At 39.6% G+C, this 22,239-nt stretch overlaps 1 protein-coding gene across 1 annotated transcript in view; it reads right to left on the bottom strand.

Annotated features, from left to right (window-relative positions):
- LOC105552439 (lipoxygenase homology domain-containing protein 1-like) overlaps nucleotides 1–22,239 on the bottom strand; it is a 61,791-nt gene that overhangs the window by 23,081 nt on the left and 16,471 nt on the right. Inside the window, exons 4-6 of the mRNA XM_011998116.1 lie at nucleotides 9,878–10,010; nucleotides 9,034–9,185; nucleotides 5,780–5,934 (exon numbers count right to left, since the gene is read on the bottom strand). Of these exons, the coding sequence (XP_011853506.1) occupies nucleotides 5,780–5,934; nucleotides 9,034–9,185; nucleotides 9,878–10,010 (440 nt within the window). The remainder of the gene's footprint in view (nucleotides 1–5,779; nucleotides 5,935–9,033; nucleotides 9,186–9,877; nucleotides 10,011–22,239) is intronic.

The raw sequence follows: 22,239 nt of genomic DNA on the forward strand, positions 1-22,239 counted from the left end.
ACTCTTTGGCTTTTTGTTGTCATTAACACTTAAAAATGGGTATTAAGTGACAATTTCGTTTATATATGTCTTAGTGAGGTTAAGATACAATTAAACCTTTTAAATTTTCTGTTCTAATTCCAAATTTGTCTTTTAATATGATTTCCTTTTGGGCTTATAGTGTCTTGATTAATGCATGCATTTTGGTTGAATTTATTACACATGTAAATTTAACCTATTCTATTTCAAAAACAATCATAGGAGCTGAAAGTAAAAATATAAGACATCAGGCCAACCTTGGGGAAAAGTGTACTGAGCTGGAGCAGTAGGATAGACACATAAACACATACATATAATTTAATGTAGTAAGTGCTGAGTTAATGTCACATGCCTTGTGAAACATGTACAGGAAAATGAGTTTCCCAACCTGTGGCTTCAGGAAATATCTCCTGGCAGAGGTGACACATCTTTTGTCAACTCACCAGTAAATATACACATGAAAGCCTACAGGACTCCAGGCACCAGGGAATGGCCAAGAGTTAGGTAAACTCAGATCCAACAGCACCAGCTGAGAACACAGTGAAGGCCCGTGAGGAGCAGAGAAGAACCTGTCTGCCAGGCCCTGGCTGAGCTGTAGGCCTGCTGTGTGCCCAAGGCCAGCTTTTGGCTGCAAAGGTTCCCCTAGAGACTGATTTCAAGGATGAAAGGAAGGCCTTTAATTTGCCTTGCCCAAAGGCCTGCCTCACCTGCCTGCAGGGGGCCCACAATTGTTTCGGTGGAACAACAGACTCTTTTTTTCAACAATTAGTAAGAAGGTGCTGAGGACAGTGAAAAGGGTATGGGTCTGGAGTGGAAGTGGCATTCCACCTACCAGAGGTATTCAGGATTTGCTGATAGTCTATTCTATCCATAGTGGAAAGCTTTTAAAGTCTTCTTTTCTTATACTTTGCACAAAGGAAATAATCTCAACCTTTCTCAAAATAAATAAATAAATAAATAAATAAAATTTTAAAAGCCAAGAATCCTGAATAGAAATGAGACGGGAACACTTTAAAGGTGTTAGCTGCAATGTCAACTCTAAGGAATGCTGTGCAGCATCACATCCTTATTCCTCAGGTGAATGTGCCTCAGGGTCACTCCGCCTATCTGACCACAATTTGGTTTTGAGAGGACAAAGCTGGTCATGCTGCCTTGCCTTGACAAGTCAAGTTAGATCATTATATTTGTTTATTTGTTTTTGAGACAGAGTTTTTGCTCTTGTTGCCCAGGCTGGAGTGTAATGGTGCACTATGAGCTCACCACTACCTCCACCTCCTGGGTTCAAGCAATTCTCCTGCCTCAGCCTCCTGAGTAGCTGGGATTACAGGCATGCACCACCACACCTGGCTAATTTTGTATTTTTAGCAGAGACAGGGTTTCTCCATGTTGGTCATTCTTTGTAGTTATTTGCATTTAACTGATTGATTTCTGCATTTATAAGTTCTCCTTCTATTTAGAATTTCCCTAGATATGGCCTTTATTTCAAATAACTTGCTTCTGCAAGCTCGTGTCAATGTCATTTCCCAAACCAGTCAGGAGTTACGGAAGGCAACATTGAGAGGCTTTTGACGCTCCTTGTTTCCAGGCCCTCTCAGGTCAAGCAGGTTATCAAATAAATATTGTGAATGGTATTGTTTCTATTAAAAGATAGATGCTAACTTATTTTTAACAATTTCACATTAAAGTCAAGACTCTCATATACACATGCATACACAATAGTTCAAGTTTGTTAACACAGAAAAATCTGGAGATTCCCTAATTTAATGCTAAACAGTACATTACAGAATCCACTCAAAAAGTATACTGGGTTAAATAGTGTTCCTCCAAAATTCGTGGCCACCTAGAACCTCAGAACATGACCTTGTTTGGAAACAGGATTTTTGCAGACGTAATTAGTAAAGATGAGGCCATACTGGAGTAGCATGGGCCTAGACCAATGACGACAGTGTCTTTACAAAAAGATAAGAAACACAGAGACACAGACACACAAAAGGAAGACAGCCATGTGACAATGGAGCAGAGGCTGGAGTGATGCAGCTGCAAGCCAAGGAAACCCAAGGATGATCAGCACCCAGCAGAAGTGGGGAGGGTGAGGAAGGACTGTTTCCCAGGCCTTCCGAGACAGTGAGGCCCCGATGACACCTGGATCGTGGATCACTGGCCTCCAGGAGCTGCAAAAGGATATATTTCGGTTGTTCAATGCAATCAAGTCTGTGGCAATTTGTTACGGCAGCCACAGGAAGATAATATAAATACTAAATAAAAATATTTGCATTAATTCATAAAGACAGTTGAATGTCTGCCTTATTCAAATACAAATTTTGTTTGCTGCAAACCTCAAATAGCCAAGCCTGCAGTGTAAATGGTAGAAATTCAGTGATGTATACCCCTATCTATATTAAATGTACAAAAGACAGAAAAATAATACCTTCAGGCATAGAAATAAAATAAAGCCATAAGGACGTGGGTGTTCAATTGAAGAGGGAAAAAGGAAAGGAGGATGCACACACTCGCAGGCAGCCTCTGTGATGCAGAGAAGCAGTCTCCTCCCGTGGCTCTGCTTTGTGTCTCACCTAAGCATTTCCCCTGAGCCCACAAAAGGAACAAGCACTCGGTGGTCTTTCTCTCTGCCCTAATTCAGCTGTGCTGTAAATTCTTGTTCTCTGAGGAAGCTCCAAGGAGCATGACCGAGATTTTCTTTCCTTTTCCCTTCTGTGGTGTGCACCTGCGCATTTTGGATGCCTGCACCCCAGAACGAACTAGCCACAATGAACATGTCCAGCATCATACCCTACCCATCTCCCCCGCCAGGACTGTCCAGTCCAGCTCCTGTGTGCACCCGCGGGTCTCCTTTCCCCTCAGAACAGCCTTCCAGGCTTCATGGACACAGACCTTGACCTCATATGCACAGAAAAGGCTCTGGGAGCACAGAAGTAACTATAAGTGGCTTCAGAATGGTCTTTTTCTGCAGTAGAAAGAAACCTGCTGTGCCACAAGTTCTATTCCTGGTGCCACACTCTTCTGCTTCTTTAAGAAGTAAGGAAATAGGACCTGTCCCATCTCTTTATAGCTACATAGTAGAAAGGAATTATTTTGGCAACTTACTTTCTTTATCATATGAATGAGCACTAGCCACCATTTATTTAGGACCTACTATGAGCAGGGTATTAAATATTAACATTTAATATTTTATATCTGTTACATTATTTGTGATTGTTCAATATATTTTATAACTAAAATTCTTTCAGATACAACCCGTTGAAATTATAATAATTAAGGTATCACTTATGTTCCTTCCTTCCAAAGGAGGCCATGGTAGCACAGCACAAACAAGAAGTAAGGTAGTGCAGGGGCCGGGTGCAGTGACTCATGCCTGTAATCCAGCACTTTGGGAGGTTAAGGCAGGCAGATTGCCTGAGGTCAGGAGTTGGAGACCAGCCTGGCCAACATGGTGAAACCCTGTCTCGACTAAAAACACAAAAGTTAGCCAGGCATGGTGGTACACACCTGTAATCCCAGCTACTTGGGAGCATGAGGCAGGAGAATTGCTTCAACCCAGGAGGTGAAGGTTGCAGTGAGCCGAGATCGAGTCACTGCACTCCAGCCTGTGTGACATAGCAAGACTCCATCTCAAAAAAAAAAAAAAAGTAAGGTAGTGCAATAAATGATGGGTGACGAAGTGAAATGTATGTGTAGACATGGACAGTGGCAGTGAATGCATCTAAATTATCCACCAGGAGATTTCATATTTAAAAGAAATCAGCTAAATTAATGTGACAAAGTATATCAGAACATAAGATGAAAATCCTGGATGAAGCACACTCTACCTCTTCTGATGCAGGAAATAAAACAGAGCTGCCCCCAGTGCCCCAGAGATGCCTGAGTGCTGTGGGTGGGAGCAGGCTGGGAAATGATACCCAAGTCCTCTTCAGTGCTACGTGTTGCTCATCAGATGGGGGTGCCTGTGCTGTGCTAAGTTCTGAGTACACATTGAGAAAAGAGAAAAAATATTTGTAGTTTGGCCAATTAAGTCATACTACAGGCCAAATTGGAATTGGAACTTGAGGATGGATAGGATTATAACGGGGAGAATAGACCAAGGAAAGGTCCTCCTGAGTGAAGACTAGCACTCCAGAGGACAGAAGCAGAGTGGAACAGAACTTGTTTAGGTAATTATAGGGGTCTAATTTCACTAAGATTTTACAAGAGGACTGCTATAAAAGCAAATTGGAGGGGGAAATATAGAGTCAGATGTTACAAAGCCTCGAATGGAAGTTATGTTTTGCTTTGCTTTTGTGGTAGGCAATGAGGATTACTGAAGGTTTTTAACAGGGGAGTGATGTGATTAAAATACAGCTTTTAGAACATTATTTTCCCCCACAATTTTTCTTGAAACATTTTCAGGCAAAGCGATACAATAAAATATTAAAGAATAAAATTCAAAATAAAAGAAAGGAGAAATGAGAGAAGAAAAGATAAAGTCAGAACGATGCTAGTTAGTACCATAGAAGAGCTAGCTTGGAAGTTGTGGGCAGGTAGGCTGGGAAAGAAAGACACAGAAGACAATTGGGAGACGACGGGGATGAGCTAGTCTTGATGAACAAGGGCATCAATCAGGGCAGAGGTAGTAGTAAGAGAAAAGAAAGGATGAATTAAGCAGACACTCTGAACAAGGAATTGACTGAATTTAATGACTAAAAGGCAAAAAAGATGAGGGCTACTGTGGATCTCACCGCTTCTGTTCATCCGCAGTCAGCTCCAATCATCTTGGGTGTTTGCAGTTTTTAGTGGCATGCCTTTAGGTCTTTTAGTTGAATTGCCTCATTATTTTTACTTTTTGCTTAGTACTTAAAGTTAAAATTTTCTTGGCTAAATTCAGACCCTTGAATTTCCCCTCTTCCCTATTCTGCCTGCACTTTGTTATCTCATTTCCTGTTGATTATCTATTTGGAAAAAGAGGCTACAGGGCAGCCCTCGATATTGAAGATTCAAATTTTCAAAATGGAACCCCAAGTTTCTCATTCCCATGCCCACAACAGATTGGGTTTTAAATCAATTCGTAAGTCTGGGGCCCAGCCTATTCCCTGTGACTGAGAGACCAAGCAACAATAAACATGATTGCCCATCTAGCCAAAGCTAAGCATTTTCTTGAGAAATAGCAGGGCTCAGTAAAGATCCAGAGAACCAGCCTTCTTGGAAAAACAGGTGACACTTTCTTAAGCAAGAAGGTGTGGGATTTCTATGAGGAGATTTGAAGAAGGAAGTATATGTGGGACCTGCGTCTCAAGCCTAGGCAGTACAGGGCCAGGTCAGGAATTTAGAGAGCTGCTTTCAGGACTGACCCTCATGGGGCTCAAGGAAAGTCCAACTTATCCATAATTTAATGTTTGTCTTCCTTACGTTCTGTTCTGAAAGTTCTTCCCTGTAAACTTCTCCACACTTAATTTCCTTATGAAACTGTTGTAACACTACAATTTTAGTAATGTAAAGAAACCAATAGTTAAGCAAATTTTCTCACTATTTATGTAATAATTTCCAGTATTAAACTTTTAGTCCTTCTGTGACACACAGAACATTGTGGTAATAAGAAATAATAAGATAAGCCTTCCTTACAATGCTTAGCAAAAGATTATTTAAGCAATCAATGAGTTATGCATGATGTGGAATCTGAGTTAAGGAAATAAATCTGTGACCTAAAAGATACACACCACACACACACACACACACACACACACACACACACACACACACAGCATCATACCTTTGACAGGTGAAGATGGACTTGGATGTGGTGCCGGGCTCTCTGACTACGACTTGTTCACAGTACCAGTACTGTGATTTGTCACTGGCCTCACAGCGCAACAGCACCTTCTGCAGTTTTCCAAGCGACACTGCTGCTACTTGAAATTTATCAATCTGGTGTGGGAGACAGAGAAAAAAAAACTCACAGAAATAACTAGAGTCCGAGGCATGGCAAATGCAGGCAATAGTAATAGCCCAATGACTGCCAGAAGCAGCACAATACTTTAAAAGAGATAATGTTACTATAGTTAGCATCAAAAGGGGCAATATGGTAAGAAAAATAAGCAAATTACTTTTTATCTATCAAGAATATATTTCTGGCTGTTTTTTTTTTGCTTTCACAGTTTTATTTTCTCCATTTGTAGTAGCATCCAGAGTAATAAACAAAGAAATCCCAACACAAAGACTTTTCTCATGTTAGACCCCTACTCGAGAAGCAGTTCATTAGGGCATCAGGTTGACAACCATGCAGCTAATGTACAGCACATTTCCTTTCTATGAGCACTGATATGCTGTGAGACATGTGGGACAAATTTTCTTTCCTTCCTTCCTTCCTCCCCTCCCTCCCTCCCTCCCACCTTCAATACATCCTTTCCCTGCACCTTCCTCTGTAGATGAAAATAGAGCACATTCTTGGGTTTGTTGTAAAAGAGCAGCCTGGACTCCTAAATAGAATTAGTTTGTTATCTCAAAAATACACTGACATTTCCAGAGAGATTCAGGACCTGAAGTCAGTGCTATACTGATTAAAATAAAAAGAACTCCTTCACACATTACTTCCTCGTCGATGGTTGTTGAGAATAACTGTCCTAAAGTTATCTGAGGAAAGGATCATGAATTTAAGTAAGTCTGAAAAATTACCAGAAATGATAGTTGACTGTTAGCTACTGGCACTCTATGGTAAAAAATGTGACTCTAGTATCACTTGTATTGCCTATGTGGGGAGCTGTCTTAACAGCTCCCTGCATTGTTACCAGGTTGAATTTTCGATTTGATATTTGAAGACACACTACCTGGGTCTCAACTATTGGCTCCATGTTGTTGATGGAAACCTCCTGTAGAGTCCAGACCAAAACCATTACTAGTTCAGTAATGACGGTTCTGTAAACTAGGTGATGAGTATTTGTGCATCTTCTCATGTGTGCATGGATCATCTCATTGTCACTATCCTGCATTCTCAGCATGGCTTTACAAGGGACGTTCACGAGGCGCATCACCTATTGTAGCAAATGCAAGTGATGCCCCATCCCATGTCCTCTAGATCCATTTCTAGGTGCATCTGCTGCTTTAATAAACAGTTTAGGTGTGCTCATAACTTTCTATCTCAATCCCCTGTCTCCTGCTTCTGTGTCTGAGGGTTTCCCCTGGTGGGACAAATCTGAGCGATGTTTCACAGAGTTTCTCTGAAGCTCTCAGCAAGAAGAGAGAGCCATAATAGTAACCAGCTCACAAATGTCCCTATATTGCTTTTCTCCTTTCCTGTCTCACTGTTCCCACTCCTTCACTTCTCAAGTGCTTACTGGGATTATCTCCCAGATAAATTACCTTCACTGAAGCCTTTGTCTCTCAGTCAGCTTTGGGACAAACCCAAACTACAGTACCTTGAGGTCTGGAAAGATAGGCTGAGTCAGCTTTCTGGTCTCTTCTTGTATCTTAAAGTAACTTTAGGTTTGAAGACGGAATTAAATTGGGTCTGTTACATATATTGCTACGTTTTATTATCCTGCTAGGACACCTTGTAGAGAAAATGACAACTAGCCCAGTGAGTGGTTTATGACGTGAGATGTGGCTGGTGTGCACGAAGTCTGATAATAAAACTCTCAGACTCTTACCACAGTTTCTTGACTACAAAACTCTTGAAATTATTTGGCATTTCCATTACATCCCAAGCACTGAGGAAAATAACAGAAAATGTAAAATCTAAAATGAACCAGGGAAGAAAAACACTTTTACATCTCTGATTCTAAACTTAAAAACGGATACCACTAAGCCCTCACCGTACTCTTCTTCATAAACTGATGGCAACTATATCTCCCACCCAATTTTAATTTCAGTCCATAACACACCCTCCCTACTGTCTGGAAAATGCTAAACACAATGATGAACTGAGGAAGATCAATCATGAAGATGACTTGCAAAATCTCAGCAGGTAACGTCCCATGATACAGCACTGCTGCAAAATGATATATGCTGGTGTCCAACGAGCAGGCAGCCAGGGGACATGGAGCCTCTGCCATTTATCCTCAAGTGGTAGGGTGAAAGAGTCTGGGACTGATGTAAAGCCAGCAGGGTTCTGCAGGAGATCACTTCACTGATTACTTAGCATAATATTAATAATAATACCATGGTATCTAAAATTTTGTTTCTGCTTAAAATTAATAATTCATTCCTGATAGCAAAAGTTAGGCCTAATTTTGCTTTTGACTCACTCAAAGCAGAACTAGCTTTCCTATTCATTCTGATGAAAGCTTTTGTGTAATCAACAGTGACAAATGTATAGGTGAGCTTTAAGATATCCAATGTTTCAAAATATTTCACAAACTACAACAGTCTGAGAAACAGTACTCTAACTGGTTTAAGGAGTCTTCTTTCTTAAAAATATGCCTTTAGATTACATAATCCCCAAACTTAATTTCAGACCCTCAAATAGTACCTTCTCTCCATATACAACAAAATAACATTAACAATATCCTACTGCAACTTCTCAAAGATCTAATATATAGAAAGACTTATGCTTGTCCATAAGGACAAAAGGAAATAAGGAGGGGCTTAGGTGTGAAAATAACACAGTTGGCCCCATTCAAGATGTTATGTAGATTAAAGGTCATTGTGTTATTATATGAAATATAGTATAATGGCATTTATATGGCCTTATCTTTTAAAATAATGCCTTGTATCTTTCAAGCCTGAGAGAGCACATTCAAAAATGTTTTCCTTGTCTTTTCAGTTCATTTTTTTCTTTCTCTCACACAATCACTAAACTTAATATATTTTCTTTGTTCTATTATTTATTGTTGGTTTAGTATGTCCCATTTTTCTTGTAAGAACAACTTCCAAAACAAAGCACACTAGAAAGTCAGGTCAGGAAAACGTGTTAAAGATGTCTTAAAACTAAAATTTGAAGAGTGCCAAACACCTTTTAAATTTTAAATCATAGATGGCCATCTTCAGAGAGATTGTTAAGAATCTGGGAAATTATTTGTATAGACTCACCTGTCCTCTTTGAAATTTTACTTGCATGTTAGATTTGTACAGCAGTCTGAGGCCAGAGTCTCCCCTCTCCCCAAAGAGACAGAGGAAAACCTCAGACTCCGTTTCTGCATGCTTCAGCTTCCCAGTGTAGACGTCAACCTGATATCTCACTACTGGCAAAGCAACAGGGAGAGAAAACAAGAGGAAATACATTACCTTGAAATCCATATAAACAGAACCCAGATCCATAGGTTTTCAGGCTATAGTGAAAAAAGAAAAACATATATAAGAATTCCTCTAATCTGGATTTTCTGTGTCTATTGAGAGGCTTTTGAGCTTCAATTATTTTTAATCATACATGGGCATTTTTATACCATGAACAAAAGGCCAGAAGGTTTATTGCTTTTTCAGAAAGAGAAATAAAAGATTTTTTAAAAGGTTGTTCTTCTATATATGATATAAGAGGACATTTTATGCTTAGTATTTTAGTGGTAAGGGTGACTGTTATTGTACATTATATTTAAAGTTTAAAATGACGTAAGGTTTGATGAGGAAAGAAATCAAGCAAGGAGGTAAGCTGGCCCCAGGCAAAGCTAAGGTGAGTTGCAGTCACGGCATTTCTTGTCTCTCGTAGCCTCAGCCTTTGTGACTGTGGCTGGGCCACAAGAACAATTTTGAGATTACATTTAATCTAAGATCCACCAGCAACTCATGCTGTGACATTAAAAACGTCACTTCTCAGGAGTAAAACAACTCTCCTAGAAGCAGGAAAAATATTCTGTAACTAAATAGCTTAGAAGCAAATTTAAGTAACTACCAAACAATTTGTCTATGGAATAGATGCTACTGAAGATTAATAACACACATGGAAAAATAGCTTGTCCTCCTTTTACTACAGGAAGCTCACAGACAACATCCCCATCTGCCTGAATCCGAGAGAGCCGCACGTTTGCTGCAAAATCTAGGATCTTCTTGCTTTTCGTATGTTGCATGGTCACCTGGAATTAGAAGAAAAAATGACCAAATTGTGTCATCTCCAATTTCTCAAAGAACTTGGAATTCAAAATGCATCCCAGGGATTTCAAAAATGTACTGCATACTCTGATGATGGTGATAGTGGTGATGGTTCTTAGTAGTATTAGCAATAGTAGTAGTAGTAGTAGTAGTAGTAGTAGCAGGTTGGTGCAAAAGTAATTGCCATTTTGCCATTACTGTTAATGACAAACCCACAATTACTTTTGCACCAACTTACTAGCAGCAGTAGTAGTAGTAGCAGTAGTAGCAGTACCATCAGCTGTTTATTAGGCAATTTTTATTTGCCATGTATTATGCTAAGGGCTTTATTTTAATTATCTTTTAACCTTAACCAACCAGACTTGTAAAATTCTTTCAATCTAATAGATAAGAAAATGGAGGCATGAAGATTTGAAATGGACTCTAGCAGATTCAAAGCTCTCAATTTCACCTGTCATAGTGATTTGAAAAAAAGCAATCTCAGAGAACTCGAAAGGAGGTCTTGTGTTCATATCAGTCACCAAAGCAAGACATACATCACAACTTGAAAAAAAAAAGTGAATGCCTTTTGCTAGGTGCTGTGGCTCACGCCTGTAATCCCAGCACTTTGGGAGGCTGAGGCGGGTGGATCACGAGGTCAGGAGATCGAGACCATCCTGGCTAACACGGTGAAACCCCGTCTCTACTAAATACACAAAAAAATTAGCTGGGCGTGGTGGCAGGCGCCTGTAGAACCAGCTACTCGGGAAGCTGAGGCAGGAGAATGGCGTGAACCCGCCTCCCAGGGCGAGATCACGCCACTGCACTCCAGCCTGGGCGACAGAGTGAGACTCCGTCTCAAAAAAAAAAAAAGTGAATGCCTTTTAAGTGTATTTATAACATCTGTAGTCTCTAAATAAACTCCCAGTTGCCACAGACCAAATGCCTGCACCTTCCAGCATGCAGGCAGCTGCCTTTCCCCGCAGCCCAGTGACTCCTCCATAGACCCCTCGTCAGCCCCTTTGGTGGCTGTTCCACACAAAGGCCCCTTCCCTTTATCTTCCCCTTCACATGCCAGCAGACTAGCAGAGGACTTCCAGGCATAAGCCCACAGTTGTTTGCCTTGCCTCCTATCACGATAGATAAAAATGTCCTTATACTTTTAAGATTCCAGCTAATCTTCTAAATAAGTCCCCATCCCTCCTCAATTTTCTCTGCTTCCTGGTCTTCGGAGCAGGTGCCACCATTTCTCAGATGGCTTATTCTTCAAGCTTGCTGCCATAACCCATTGTCTGCTGTTCTTGCTCTCTTCCAATCCTGCCTTTAGCCTGTTTCAAGAGAGACTATTTTAAAACAGAAATATGATCATTTTGCACACTGCACACAACTTTTTTTAAACAGTCCTTCCTATAGTATAAAATCCCAAATCCTCAATACAATGAGCACTTCATGGTTGGGTCATAATCTTGCTAGATACTTCTCCCTCACGTGCTATGTTCTAGTTGTACTGATCTGTTCATGGTTCCTCAACCTGGCTACATTCCCTCTCATGTCAGTTTTCACATACACTCATAGCTCTGCTTAGAACAGTTTTCATCCCGACTCATTACCATGATGACTCTGCCCATCCTTCATAGCTTACACGTAACCTCTTCTAAGGAGTTTTTTGTGAGCCCCCAGTTTGGTTCAGCAACCCTACTTTGTGATCTGCGACAGCCTCCCCATTCATGATTTAAGAGCTAATATTTGACTGACTTGAGGGAAGAAACCATGTCCTATCCATCTTGATACTGCCACAAGCTTTCACAAGGCAGTCCTTGGGTCGTTTGTTGAATGAATGATCAAATGAATAACTACGTGAAATGTGTATTTGTCAACACAGGTTACAGACTAACTCAGCACACCTGATTATTAATGAGTGACGACTGTATCTTTACTTGCTCCAGGCAAGAGGTCTTGAAAAGAACACTGGACAGCTAGAAAAACTGTGACCAAAGTCTAGCTCTGGCATTTCCAACTGACCGTGAGAAATCATGTAACCACTTTGAATATCAGTTTTCTCATCTTTAAAATAGAAATAATGACTATCTCATACGGTTACTGTGGATATTAAATGAGATTATATGTAATGTATAAAATTTTATATAAACTATATAAATACTTCGTGTTAACATTAGTGAAATGTATATATGTATACATACATTAATATTAAAAAGGTTAATATAATATATTCTGCTGAAATTGGAAATGTTCTCTTTGGATTATATCATTCTTTATTTAGACAGGGGCCAGTGTCTGTGTGGAATTTGCACATTCTCCCTAAGTCTGTATGGGTTTTCTCCAGGTCCTCCAGTTTCCTCCAACATCCAGAAGTTCTGCATGTTAGAGGAACTGGTGTGTCTACATAGTCCCAGTGTGAGAGTGTGGGGGGTGTGCAAGTGTGTGGGTATGAGTGTGCCCTGCAATGGGATGATGGCATGGCGTCCTGGCCAGGTCAGTTCCCGCCTTGCACCCTGAGCTGCCAGGACAGGCTCTGCCCACCCACAACTCTGTTTTTTTTTTTTTTTTTTTTTTTTTTTGAGACGGAGTCTGGCTCTGTTGCCCAGGCTGGAGTGCAGTGGCCGGATCTCAGCTCACTGCAAGCTCCGCCTCCCGGGTTCACGCCATTCTCCTGCCTCAGCCTCCCGAGTAGCTGGGAGTACAGGCGCCCGCCACCTCGCCTGGCTAATTTTTTTTGTATTTTAGTAGAGACGGGGTTTCACCGTGTTAGCCAGGATGGTCTCGATCTCCTGAACTCGTGATCTGCCCGTCTCGGCCTCCCAAAGTGCTGGGATTACAGGCTTGAGCCACCGCGCCCGGCCAACAACTCTGAACTGGAATAAGCAGGTCGAAAAATGAACGAATGAATACAAATGATTGTCAAATAAAAATTTGTAACGTCTATAATAATCATACAAATGTACAACAATAAACAATTAGGGGACGAAAGCACTCAGTGAGTTGTCATGTTTGTGATGGTTTTTGAACTGCATGGTGGGAGGAGGTGGTCCTGACAATTTCCCTTCACAAACATTTATTCCTTGATTTAACTCACCAAAACTACGACTGCTATCACTCACTAATTCACCAAATATAGGGTAAAACTTTCTTACTTGTTTTCATTAATCTTTATTAAATTTATGTATAGCTCACATTTATTTCAATGGTTAATATGTGAAGTGTTTTGGACTTTATAAGATTGGTGATGTTTTTGGGACCAGAAATATGCACTAGAAATTTAACTCTTGTTTGTATCGGTTAGCCTGTGGTAAATTAGTTTCGTTATGCCAAGTTTTGTTTGAAGTCACAGTTTCCAAGAACCTAAGAAAATGTTAAGCGATTACAAGGTCATACTACCTAAAACTTCAACAGGTTCTTCCTCTACATTAGCCTCTCCATGTAAACTGGCAAGAAGCCTCTGGTTTCTAAGGCCCCATCATCCCTTCATCCTTAGAAGAGCCCACTGATAAGAAAGCCTCACTGATCTGACTTAAGTGCAATCCCACCAACACCACTGAAAAGCCTCCATGGCGAGGGCTCTAAATGAGTTCCATTTACCTTCAAAGTCATGATGGCTCAAAACAGAAAAATAAAGAATCTAGGTAATCTCCAGTTACGTTTGTTTTTATTTTCACAAAAATTTTTTTCAATTGTTAAATTAGTAAGAAGGCAAAATTCCAGGACGACCACAATGTTTAAGCCCAGTTACATGATAGCTAATGGCAGGACTCAGTAAAATGCATGTGGCAAGTGAAACAAACCTGGATTTGAATTAAAAGACCTTGGTTTATGTATTGGCACTGCTACTTACCAGGTGTATGGCCTTAACCATTAACCGCTGAAATAAATGTGAGCTATGCATACATTAAGAAAGATTAATGAAAACAAGTATGAAAGTTTATTTTACCTCATTTTTTGGTGGATCAGTGAGCAATAGCAGTCTTGATGGTGAGTTAAATCAAAGATTAAATGTTTGCAAAGTATAAATTGTCAGAAGCACTTCCTCCCACCATGCAGTTCAAAAACAAACCAGCACAAACATGGCAGCTCACCAAGCACTTTTATAAAAGTTCCACAAGAGGACCTGTCATCTTCAGGCCCTCATTTGCAAAACTGCCATCGCATCTCAACAAGCTGAAAAGTGCCTTATGTAATAAAATGAGATTAAAACACCTTTTAGAAAACGGTTTGTAAACTATAAATGATTACACATAGGAAGTTATTTCCCAAAGCAGAACTTTCTCAAGAATGGGTGGCGGTGTGTCGGGAGTGGGTTCCTTCTGGTGGTTTCGTGGTCTCGCTGACTTCAAGAATGGAGCCGCACACCTTCACGGTGAGTGTTACAGCTCTTGAATATGGCACAGACCCAAAGAATGATCAGCAGCAAGATTTACTGTGAAGAGCAAAAGAACAATGTTTCCACAGCATGGAAGGGGACCCAAGAGAGTTGTCACTGCTGGCAGGAGTGGCCAGCTTTTATTCCCTTATTTGTCCCCTCCCATGTTCCATTGTGTCCTATCAGAATGCCCTTTTTTAATCTTCCCTGTGATTGGCTATTTTTAGACTCCTGCTGATTGGTGCACTTTACTGATTGGTGAGTTTTACAGGGTGCCAATTGGTGCATTTTACAATCCTCTTGCTAGCTACAGAGTGCTGATTGGTACGTTTTTATAGAGCACTAATTGGTGCATTTTACAATCCCCTTGCTAGCTACAGAGCACTGATTGTTGCGTTTTACAATCCTATCCACATAGTGCTGATTGGGGCGTTTTACAATCCTCTTGTAAGACAGAAAAGTTCTCCAAGTCCGCACTTGACCCAGGAAGTCCAGCTGGCTTCACCTCTCAGTGAGACCTAAGAACATTGTAAAAGAGCTTGATTTCAGAACATCTAATCTTCCAAGTTAACAGTAAGAGGTTGGTTTTTGTGCCTAGAAGTAAGACCACTTCTTTCCAGATCCACATGCTAGCTATGTGATATGGGTACTGCCTAGTTCTCAAAATCTCAATGTTCTCAATTGGGATAATGATAGTATCTACCTTGCTGTGGTATAAACATTAAAAGTGATCATGTATATACCCTGAGTGCTCAACACGTTTATTGTTATTAATAATAATAGTGTCAAAATTAATCTCAGAGATTAGAGATCAGAATTCTTAACAATTATTTGGGATTGTGGTTCCTCACTCTTTAACAACCTCCTAGAGGCTGCACAAGGAACACTTCAGCCAAATGTTCAGTTCTCTATTACCAGAATGAGAAACACTAATCCAATTCCCTGACTCCTATTGTACTTGGGAGAGTTGACCACGACCATCTGGGAAGACAACTAATGGTCTCCTTTGGCTCTCCTCCCCTTAGCCAGTCTGAAGTAGCTTCTCCTGCTTCCTCTCTCCTGGGCCCCTCCATGAATTCTCTAGCCCATCAGTCAAGGAGTTCATAAACAAAAGGCAAAACCTCTAACTTCAACAAAACAAAAAAAGAAATCTCCAAAGCTTTGGAATCCCAAAGCTGTCCTCTGAGCTAGGTCTCCCACTCATCCCATCCTCCCAAGAAAGCTCTCCAGCACTTCTAGTCTCCTGGGCCCCTAGATAACTGTGCAATCCTTGCCTGCTTTCCCTAAAATGGCTCCCGTTCTGGTCTTTTGTACCTCAGGCATGAGGTTTTAAGAAAAAGGAGGCCATTCCTCTCTAAACTATAAGGACTGGCACTGTCTCAACTCCTCTCAAAGGCTTTACCTCTTCTTTCATGTCCTCCCCGAGCCCCTTCTCTAACTGTTCTTAGTGCCTGCATTTAATGTCAACCTAGATATCAATGGAGCAAGGATCAGGTCCAGTTGGGTCAGAAGAAAGGTCATCACTGTGGCCAGAAGACTCGGGGTTGCGAGGGCAGAATGAGCCAACTGCCCTTTGCCATAGCCTCACTCCACATCCTGACTAAATGTAATTAATAACCAACAACAATTGCCACCATCTATATTTGTATTCTACCTTTTTAATAAAACACTCTTCACATATCTCATTTAATCCTAAACAAAATAAATAAAATAATCTTATCTTTTCCTAGAAGAGAAATGATATAGAACCAGAGTCAACAAATACTTTCTGAGAGCTACCCATGTGGCCAGTTGTCTGCTTAACAGTGGATGCAAGATAAACACTGGTTAGAACACAAAGAATACATTAGGATGAGAAAGGATTTAGAAAAAAATCCTTTTAGAAATCCTACTCTGAAATACCATAAACCTTTGTTCTATAAAACAAAACAAAACAAAAAATACTTCTACTTTCATTACAGATTCCATACACACAAAGCTTTTTCTGAAAAAGTAAAGGCAAATAGTCACCAACACGTTTGTTGGACACAAAGTATTTACAGTACTCTGTAAGATCTGATACTGGGGATGGTGGATGGGGCAGTCATGTCAGTCATTAATATTTTCTTTGTATAGCCAGAAATATGAAAATATAATAAGGTTTAAATGTGTTAACAGAGAACATTTTAAGTGTTCTTGCAAATCAGACACAAAGTCAAAGCTTGACTCTAAATGTCCTTATTTCTCATCCTGTGCCTTGTGATAACACCCTATTTGTTACAAGGACTGTACAAGGGGAACCAACTATGGTGTTTACAACTGACTGAGGGACTATCAAATACATGAATTTATCTTTGGTTCAAATAAGCTGGCACAACTTTGAGAATGTTTCTATAAACTACTGGAGTCTTTTGAGATTAAACATTTGCCTGGAGATTTTGTCAAAAGAAGCTGGTGCTTCCTGCTGTTCACTGAACTAGAAAATCCTCAAAAACAAACTATTTTTCTTACTGCATTTCAGAACTTGCTCTTTCCTTTATGCAGTTCTTTCTAGAACCCTGAAGTGGGGAGGTAACTGGAAATGAAAAGGAGCTAGAAATATTTATGAGATACTTTAAAACTTCAAAAAAATAAGGCATTTCTTACCTAATTTTGCTAATCTCAGGACTGCCTTGGGCTCATATCAAGTAGGTTACCATATCATATTAACCAGCAGTAGGTTAAAATAATAACAAATTCACCAAAACCTATGACCCACTTCAATTCAAAGACTTAGAATGATCAAAAAGTTTCGAGAGAATTCCTATTCTATTTGAGCTTATTTATCCAGTTAATAATGTATAGCAAATGTGCTGCAGAGGCAGCCCAGACATTGGAGAGAGCATTAGGCCATGGGCCAAGAGAAGGGGCACTGGCCTTATCTCGCCGCTAATTCTGTGTGAATGGGTCAAACCTCCAAGACTCTCCAGGCTATATATTTGAGACAGGGTCTCACTCTGTCACCCAGGCTGGAGTGCACTGGTGCAATCTCAGCTCACTGCAGCACACCCAGCTAATTTTTTGCATTTCTGTAGAGACAGGGGTCTTCCCATGTTGCCCAGGCTGGTCTTGAACTTCTGGGCTCAAGAGATCCTCTGGCCTTGGGCTCCCAAAGTGCTAGGATTAAAGGCATAAGCCACTGCATCCAGCCGTACTTCACATATTATAAATACGTGTTAAATAAACAAAATGTGTTTTATTTGTTCATTCATTCCACAAATGTTTATCTAACATCTACTGTATGACAGGCAATACTCTAGGAGTTGGTATTATAACACTGAAATACAAAGCTCCTGTTCTCAAGTCACTCACTTTCTAGTGGAAGTCAGACAATAAACAAATGTAAAATATCAGATAAGGGATGTGTTATACTGATAATAAACCATGCTGATGTGATCAAGAGCAAACGTGGGCTCCCTTGAGATTGTATAGCAAAGGACCTCTAAAGCAGGAGAAGACCAGTGTGGCTTCCACAGCATGAGAAGGGGCAGAGAAAGAGGTGGGCAGGGGACAGATTACATGAGGGGACATGATCTGACTGATGTTTATGAGAGATCACTCTGGCTGCTCTTTGAAATCTGGATACTGAGCGGGGGGAGGGGCGGAAAGAAGCTGGAAGGCTATCACAGGAGACCTTTACAGCAGAGAGAAGAGAAAAAATTGCAACTTGGAGTAAAGTGATGGTAATAAGATGGAGGAAAAATAGACAAAATTGATGTATGTTTCAGCAATAGAGTCAGCAGGAGATTCCTGAGGGACTGGATTTTGGAGGGAAGGGAAATAAAACAATCTAGGAAAATCTGTAGGATTCTGGCTTATATAACTAGGTAGACAGTGACACCATCTACTCAGACGAACAAGACTGAAGGAGAGCAGGTTGAATGAGGGAATCAAAAAGGTCTGATTGTGTTTTATTTACTTTTTTCACCGATATTCACAACTTGTGAGATACCAAGTACCGTTGAGCCCTATTTTACAACAAGAAAAACCTAGAGAAAAAGTGATTTTTTAACTTTTTAGAAATTAAACATCTTTCGAGTCTTTTGACTTCAACTGTAAAGTTTATTACCTCAATTTGAAAGAGTCAAAGTCAATTCCAGAGAGAAAAAAATAGAAAACTTAAGATTTAAAAACAATTATTAGTTTTAACAGCATTTGCTAAAATATATTCTTATCTTTCTTTCTTCAATATTCAAAGTTAATTACTATCTGTCTACGTTCAGTTACAGCCATCTCGTTTTGAGTCCAAGCTACCTATTACCTGAAATCAGCATGGTCACTTGGATTAATATTCTACAACTGTATTTTGAATGCTAGACAGCACAGTTGGTTAATGTGTATTAATATGGCTGAAATAGCAAGTCAGACCTTCTCAAAGGCCTCTGAAGTATGATCAAGGAATACAAGTTTAAGAGCCTGAATGACATCACATGACCCACCACTAGATCAAAAGCCCCAAAGTACCAGAGTATCATGAAATGGGCAGGTGCTCCCTGCTCAAAATGCTATGTCAAAAACTAGATTTTCACCCATTTTAATTTGGGACACTGGGAAAAATTTCAACAAACACTTGTTTAGAAACAACAGCTTCCCCCAAACAATAGCATTCCATAAGTGCTTGCATTGTTCATCACAAGATGAACAATAGCTATTGGCTATAAACGGTTGATCATTAATGGGGGGAACCCTCATGGCATACGTCCTAATAATGGCAGACTTTCAGATTTTCCAAGTCCACAAAAGGCAGCCTTTGGTCACTGTAAAACCAATCATTTTCCTTTTTGGAAATAGTATTTTCTTTTGGCTTTTAGACTGAAGCATCATCTAGTATTATTCTATCAATACTAAAAAGACCCAAAGCCTTGACTTTTGCTTTAGCTCTGATACAGAATTGCCAAATGTGAGTACTATGAAAGACTCGATATGGCTGAGAAAAAGTGCACTAACATTAAACTTCAAAGCCAAACTTTATGGTGGGATAGATGAGAAATAGAAAAAGGGTGAATTTCCAAAACCATTTTTTCACTGAAACATGCATTCATTTTCCTTGCAAACAAACAAATAAACAAAGTGCTTGGGGAAAAAATAAAGGAAAAGGAAACAGCAGTGTCTTTATCACATAAAATATTCAGCATTTGTTTTAATTTCCTAAATGAATAGGAATAATTTTAGGAATGCCTTCAACAGAAACTAAAGTTCATTTGCTGAGCTCCCCCTACTGATTTACAACAGCAAATATTAGTTGTTTCACAAGAGAACATTACCATAAAAACTCATTATTGTTTCTTAGAAACTTAAAATTCCTGGATTACTTTAAAAATTTTCAACCAAGTGGTTAAATACATATCCTAAAAATAGTTGACTGGAACAGACAGATGGTGGTACTTACAATGTCTGAATTAACATGTTAGAATTCAGTAATGAGAATATAACATCTAGGTCAGGTTACCCAACCTTCCTGCTCAGAACCTGAGAAAAGGGAGAAATCAATTTAGTTCTCTCCATAAATCTTTTGGAAGACAGATGTAGAGACAGCGTGTGCCATTTTCACTGGGACAATTACAATGACAACTTTATGGATAACTAAGCACAATCTGGTTTATAGTTAGGTTAATGGTGGGATGTGTTCTTTGAAGACAAGAACTGCATCTTAGTCATGTTGGCATGCTCAAATGACCAACAGAACTCTTCCAACTCTTATCAACTCTTCTAGTAATACTTGATAACATACTTTGAATACGAGTACAATTGTTTTCTGAATGAGTACAAATGTATACTTTTATACATCTGTGCTATTGTTTATTCTAGCACCAAAGTCCAAGGAGAGACTTGATGTGCTCTCTCCCACCCTGACACACTTAAATCTATGTATTTAAAAATTGCCTTGGTCCTAATCTGTCCTAAAATATAAAGCTAATTTGACTAGCATAGTCCATGCAATATAACAAAAGGGAAATACTGATTAAGAAGACTATATAAAAGACATAAAGATTACTGAACTTTGCCACTGAGCAAATGCATGTGGAGGAATAAAATTTTGTACTGTATAGCAATAAACTTTCAGCGTATTTGTGAAATACTGAGAGAAGAAATAATGACTGGCGTTTAATTATCAGACAGAAGATAGTAGTCATCTATACAGAATTTTTTCTATATGCTTGAATGGGACCACAAGAGACGGTAATAAAATATTTGTAGGTCTATGTATTCATCAAGTGACTCTACCTAAACAAGGTCAAACAGCTTGTGTCTGACAAATTCCAGTCTATGTAAAGATCCTTCAAACACAAGGAAACTATTTCAGCTTTGCAAATAGACACTTTGCTTCTCATTGGGGAACAAATTATTTTACATATTTAGGATGCAATATTTCATAACCATCCCTTTGGGGCTCTCTGACGCATGTCCCCACTGTGCACTCAGAGGCATCACCTAGGCTCCCTAGGGAGCTCCCTTGCCCTCTTCCCCTTTTGAGTATAGGCCTGCACTGTGGCTTCTGGACAGATTACTGCTGGAGGGAACTTCCTCCATATGCAACCTTGTCACACCATCTTAGGTGATGTTGTGTGCTAATAAAATGTGTGCTACTGCCTCTGCACCATAGTCATATCTTTTTCCTAAATCAAACCCCAAATGCTTCGAACCCCTACAGTAATGCACAGTATTCCTTTCATAGAATGTTAATAGATTTTACCTGAAAAATATGGTCCCCTTGGTGAATTTAGTTTTGGAAATGCTGTTAAACAGACTTCCTTACCACAGGGCATCCCAGAGTCTTTACTATATTTATTTGCATTGTGACCCTCCAAGAGAGGAATGAAAAACTCAGTGTTTCCAAAACTCATGTGGGAAACTCAGTGTTTTCCACACTGGAAACATTTACTGGGGAGCATCTTGGGAAAGCAGAAGCATGGCTGGCTTTTCACATCATGGGAAGTGGCCTCAGGGCTGAGGTGAGTGGGCATTAGTGGGGAAAGTAACTTATCTGAATGGCTCATATAAATACTGGTGTCTAAAAGACATTCTCCACTAAATTAAACTAGGGCTCCTTGAGAAATACGTAATTCCAGGGCTAGGGAAAAGAAAGTGCTAGATAAGCCTGAAACAACTTTTCAAATCAGAAAGTAAAGAAGTCCTCGCAGAACGGACAGTGACAAGTGAAAAGAATATAGGAGCTTACAGGAAAAAATGAAGGATGGTTTCAGCATCAAAGTAAATTATGTTAATAAAGATTAGCCCATCAAATAAAATAAGGATCTACAAGTACACGCTGGTATAAATAAATAAATGAAATTTTGAAATGGAGAGAAGGAAGAAGTTCTACCTTGTAGTAGAATGCCAATTAACATGTAGAGAAATAACAATAGAATATAAAAATCACCATTTGGCAACCATCATAGTAATAACTGACTAAGGCAAGAATCATCAATGGATCCTAAAATTAGTGGGTAAAAATTTTATGGTGAATAAGATATTTACATAGCCTAAGAATCAGTGGACATCATGTCAGTAAATATTTGTCAAATGATTAAAACACACACATAAACACACATACATATATACATTTTAACAGGGAATGGCAAAGTAGATGGGGTGCAACCTTAACAATGGGGAATCTGGGTGAAATTTGAGTTCTTTTTTCCATTCTTGTAATTTTTTAAATAAATTTGAAATCACTTCACAGTAAAAAGTAAAGTACGCTGTAGGAAAAGTCCCTTCTCTTACACTGCTTTGATAATGACAGTTTGAGCTGCTCAATTCAATCAATTAATTAGTGTTCTACCCACTTTACTCTTCACAGAAGCCTTTACCACTGACCAGAGGAATGGATGACCCCTCCC

Source organism: Mandrillus leucophaeus, unplaced genomic scaffold (genome assembly GCF_000951045.1).
Source record: "Mandrillus leucophaeus isolate KB7577 unplaced genomic scaffold, Mleu.le_1.0 Scaffold556, whole genome shotgun sequence".
Lineage (NCBI taxonomy): Eukaryota > Metazoa > Chordata > Mammalia > Primates > Cercopithecidae > Mandrillus > Mandrillus leucophaeus.